General features: G+C 37.6%; 1 protein-coding gene across 1 annotated transcript; it reads left to right on the forward strand.

The window, feature by feature from the left end:
* The first annotated feature begins 891 nt into the window (after positions 1 to 891).
* Positions 892 to 3,037, forward strand: LOC116687413 (NF-kappa-B-activating protein-like). Its single transcript, XM_032512770.1, has 3 exons — positions 892 to 1,185; positions 1,886 to 2,032; positions 2,187 to 3,037. Exons 1-3 carry the CDS (start codon positions 1,089 to 1,091, stop codon positions 2,471 to 2,473), a joined length of 531 nt encoding a protein of 176 aa, XP_032368661.1. The 5' UTR covers positions 892 to 1,088; the 3' UTR covers positions 2,474 to 3,037.
* Positions 3,038 to 4,807: the final 1,770 nt, after the last annotated feature.

The following is a 4,807-nucleotide window of genomic DNA, read 5'->3' on the forward strand; positions in this document are numbered from 1 at the left end:
ACCCCCCCGTGTTTTACTTCCGTTTTTTCTCCCCTTTTCAGCTTTACGTTGCCTTGCTGTAGTGCTTTATAAAACGACTTTTCTTGTTCCTCTCTCCAATCAATGAATTGATCCAGTTACTGAAGGAGATCTTTGAACGACTGAAGATTGACTTGTGCCTGACAGAGATTTGTTTTTCCGTTCCAACATGTCGACAGGTCCTATTTAAAAAGAACAGTAATATTAAATACGATTTTATTAGAAAGATGTCCATGGCCTAGACTAGGAGCTAGTCCAAGTCTAGTAATGATTTTTTGTAATCATCCATGTGCCGGACATATTCTGATATGATAACCTTTGCAAAGTGAAAGCTTTGTTGTAGGCTAATTACCATGATTTTTATACCCATATTCCTTATGACAGGTGTCCGAAACAATGAAATGATTATTACTACAAAAGTATCTACACAAAGCTAGTAAAACAGAAATGATATGCCCCACCACCTAGGTATGGGCAGTATTTCTGATCATTTATACATCATTTATATGTATCATGCTCAGTATTATTGTATTTAAAAAAAATACATGATACTGTAGTTTATTTTGATACATGTTTTGGTTGCTGTATTTTGTATTTTATTTTGATAGGCTACTTTTACAACTTTAGTATTTTGTATCTTGTATCAAAATAAATTTTGATGTATGCCTATTAGATTTTCGCCCATCCCTGCCACTGCCCACTATCACACACATTAATACATAGTGTTGTAATATAAGGTTACTTACCAAGCATATGATTCCACTGTTTGCCCTTTTCTTCAGTTTCATGCCATGATGACATTCTGCATTTCACTTTAGTTTTAGGAGTTCTTCTTTTGAAGCCACTTTATAGCTTCAGTGTGTTTCTTTTCGGGTCATCATTAATAAGCTTTTTTAGCTTTGTGAACCTAGTCATTTTTTGCAAAAGATTTGCTTTTAAATGGTAGTGGTTTGCAATCCAATAGTCTGCTCTGCAATTTGCCGCTCTGCAAAGTTCCCTCAGTGGGCCCGCGTTCATACGTCATCAACGTGCGATCAAGAAAACGACCGCCAAAGTTAGACAGCCGAAGCATGGACAACGTCGAAAAAAATAAAAAAGGGATGCGGACCCGGGGCAAAAAGAAAACCGAGGGCATGAACACATTGGAGGAGATACCTGTCATTAGTGGTGAGTATTTTTTTGTTACACTTTTATTCAAGCACTGTCACTAGAGGTTTTCAGACCGGGGCGGGGTGGACCAGCAGGGAATGGGAGCGGAGCCGGGCAAACAGTCAACAAAACCGCGCTCTATAGCCTCTCAGTGAACGCCGCCCGAATAAGACCGAACACAGCCTCCGAGTATAGCTGACTCAGCCCCGGGGTGCTAAAGCTGATGATACATGGAGCAGCTTTTAGAGCAATGGTGTAGGGCAATTTTGTCAATGGTACTGAGAAAAGATTACTACCATAATCCTCTTCCCCCACCACTCTGCAACCCAACCCGCCCCGCCGCTGTAACATTAAACGTCAATCATCATATGTGACAAATTCCTCCCTCTCTTTTTGCCTAGAAAATAAAAAAACTTATTTGTTTGTTTAATGAAACAATGGGTATATCTTTATTTAAGTAAAAGTGTTATGGAAACGGGCCAGTAAAAATATGTTCTTTACTGTATCTATTCTTTGCCAACAACGTGTAGTGTGGGTGTTTGTAGGTAGGGTTACTGTCAAAATATAACAAGTTAGGAGTGAAGGTGAGTTTTGAACTCCCTTCTGCTACATAGCAGACAATATACATTAATACATTTAATTAATACATTTTGAATAGCAAATAAGATTAAAATAATGTTTTAGATTCATTCATTAATGAAACATTATTTTATTTCAGGTTCTGCCATGGCACCTACCGCACAGCTGGGACTTAAGCAAAAATCCAATGAGTTGGAGATGTTTAAGCTGAGGGTAGAGTGGCAAAAGGAGAAGATTGCTGAGCTGACTAAGGAGAGAGACTATCTCAAAGACCAGTTGGCATCAGGTAAGTCTCCCAACAAACAGTATGTGGTGAAATTGTAGTACAGTTCAGTCTTATGCAAGTCTAGTTTTGGTTTCTAGTAGGGTATATGAACATTTCTTTCCCATGGTGCCATGTATTGTGAGCCTTATGTTTGTATTTGTATCTGTTTTAACAGCTCTCAAAAAGGATGACAAAGGTTCCATCAAGGAAATAAACTTGTCTTCAGATTCTTCTGGTGACAGCCCAGTGGAATCTTCCTCTGATATGTCTGATTCCTCCTCGTCCTCATCAGAGGAGGACAAGATAAAAAAGAGAAAGAAGAAGGGAAAAGGGAAAAAATATAGGAAGAAGTCAAAGAAAATCAAACCAAAGACACGGCAGAGAGGTAAAAAAAGCTACTTTGACCCCTTTCCACGTTTCCATTGGTTCCTGCTTAGCTCTGCTGTACAATTGCTCCTCTAGGTTGGTTCCTCCAACACAACATTAAATGTGTGATTTTTATTGGTGCTAACTAACTATTTTACCATAAACACAGTGCGTTCTGGATTCATGGAACCTGGTAAAAGGTAATTCCACCTCAAAGCAGATTTTTTTTTTTCCCGTGCCCTTTTAAGCACATGCACAGGCGAAGTTTGTGATTTATATTCTCAAAAGATTTTCATGCTAGAGGCATCAGATAATAACCTTTTATAGGTAGTTTCCTGTTTCCTGTAAAGAGGATTGTGTCCCCATTTAGTGTTTTTAATGTTTGAATTTTTTTAATCATATTTCACGAGCCCACTGAACTTGTCTGACAAACTGAACAAATTAAACAAATACATTTCCACTTATGCAACCCTTTCAAAGTGCAGTGTGTAGGATTTAGTGGTATCTAGTGTTGAGGTTGCTGAATTGTAAGCAAGCATTAATTTATCTACAGTATATTAATAGCATTCCTAAACTTGGTCCCACTTTGGATGGTCAGACTTTATGTGGGACAAATTTCAAGAACACCTGAGATGCAAGCAGAAGGCATTTGTTGATTTGAGGTGGAATAAACCTAAACCAACATGTAGGTCTCTAATTGCAACCATTCAGTGTCACGTTTTGTATTGTAGATTAAAACTGAATGTTAGTGTGACTCGCAGCCGTGTTGTGTGTGTGTGGTGTTGTGTTGTGTGTGTGTGTGTGTGTGTGTGTGTGGTGTGTGTGGTGTTGTGTGTTGTGTGTGTGTTGTGTGTGTGTGTGTGTGTGTCAAAGAGTGTGCGAGTAAAAAAAAAAAAAACAAATTGTGAACACTAATTTTATGTGTTATAATTGCAGCCCAAACTCCAGACCAGGTGGGTGGACGGTAAAAGAATTCTAGAAGTTCAGTAAAGGAGGGACCATGTCTGCTGCTTTCAAGCAGTGTGAGTAGACAGGAACACGGTGGGGTGCAAGCTCCAATCGCAGAGTGTTCATGCTGCCCTGGCAAGTACAAGGAAATCCTTAAAAACCACAATAATGTGAAGAAACTCAGCGTGTTTGCCACCAGTGTGCCGCTGCTATTCAGGAGGACCAAGGATAGAGGACACAATCCAAGCCTATAAGGCTTCTGGAAAGCTGCCCCTAAAAAAAAAGTGAGCTCTGATGCTGGGGTAGGAGATCTATTTAAAGTTGTTTTAGTTACATTTTGACATGAAAGATTTATATTATTTTTATGAAGATTTTATTTGGCACCTTACTGGTAATTGTATTCAGCCATGGGTGGTTATACTGAAAGAAATGTATTCAATTTATTTATTATATATGTACATGGTGCATTTTATGAAAAGTTCTACAGTTTATGCAGCCTGGTTTTGTCTTTTTTTTAACGAATGGAGCTGACAGTTTTGTAATAAATAATTGATATGTTGTATATCACTTTATGTTGTCTTTTCCTTTTTCTGTTCAGAAAATAACTGATTTGTGTTACAATACATTTGTAAATGCTTAATGAGGCATAGATAGTCCTACTTAGATGAGCTCTCACTAAGTCCTTACTAAATGGTAGTTAATGCTTTGTAACTACCTGAATTAATCATGAAATACTTTATTAACAAATGTCTAGAGAATATCTATTGCCTTTAGATTTCATTTGTAAATGCTTAATGAGGCATAGATAGTCCTCACTTTAGATGAGCTCTCACTAAGTCCTTACTAACAGTTAGTAAATGCTTTGTAACTACCTGAATTATCATGAATTGCAGTATTAATAAGTGTTATAAAACATCTATGAACACGTGCACTGCATTAGACCATTTCTAAATAATTACATGTCATTTCAAGTTAGTGGTTGATCAAAGCACTAGGGGGGGGGGGGTCCTTCAACAGAACATCCAAGCAACCATTTGCTGGTCCCGTCACAGCAGATCTCTGGAAGCGCAGGTCGGAGTTTTGATGAGGAGTTCAGAGAAACAGTACCAGGCCTGTAACGGTGAGGCTTTTCCCTGCCACCAGTAACATTAGCTGGGGCATCTTTCAGGTTGTCTTAGCAGCATCCTTTGAGTTTTGCCACTAGTACATTTACAAGTTATGCTGAGATTGTTTAAATTCTTCCTCAGGAGAGTATAAAAAACAGGCACTTATATAATAATTCTTACACTTTCCAAATTATCTTATGAACCATTAACAACTCATACATAAAGGGTTTGTCATTAAAATAATACTTCATTTATAAATAGTGACATGATCATATATAAAGTATGAAAATACAATTATTAAGCACATTATAGATGAGCTTATTAATAAAGAATACAACATGTTAATAGTGTGTAGATAATAAAGAATAAAACATTT

This window comes from Etheostoma spectabile, chromosome 4 (genome assembly GCF_008692095.1).
Source record: "Etheostoma spectabile isolate EspeVRDwgs_2016 chromosome 4, UIUC_Espe_1.0, whole genome shotgun sequence".
Classification (NCBI taxonomy): Eukaryota; Metazoa; Chordata; class Actinopteri; order Perciformes; family Percidae; genus Etheostoma; species Etheostoma spectabile.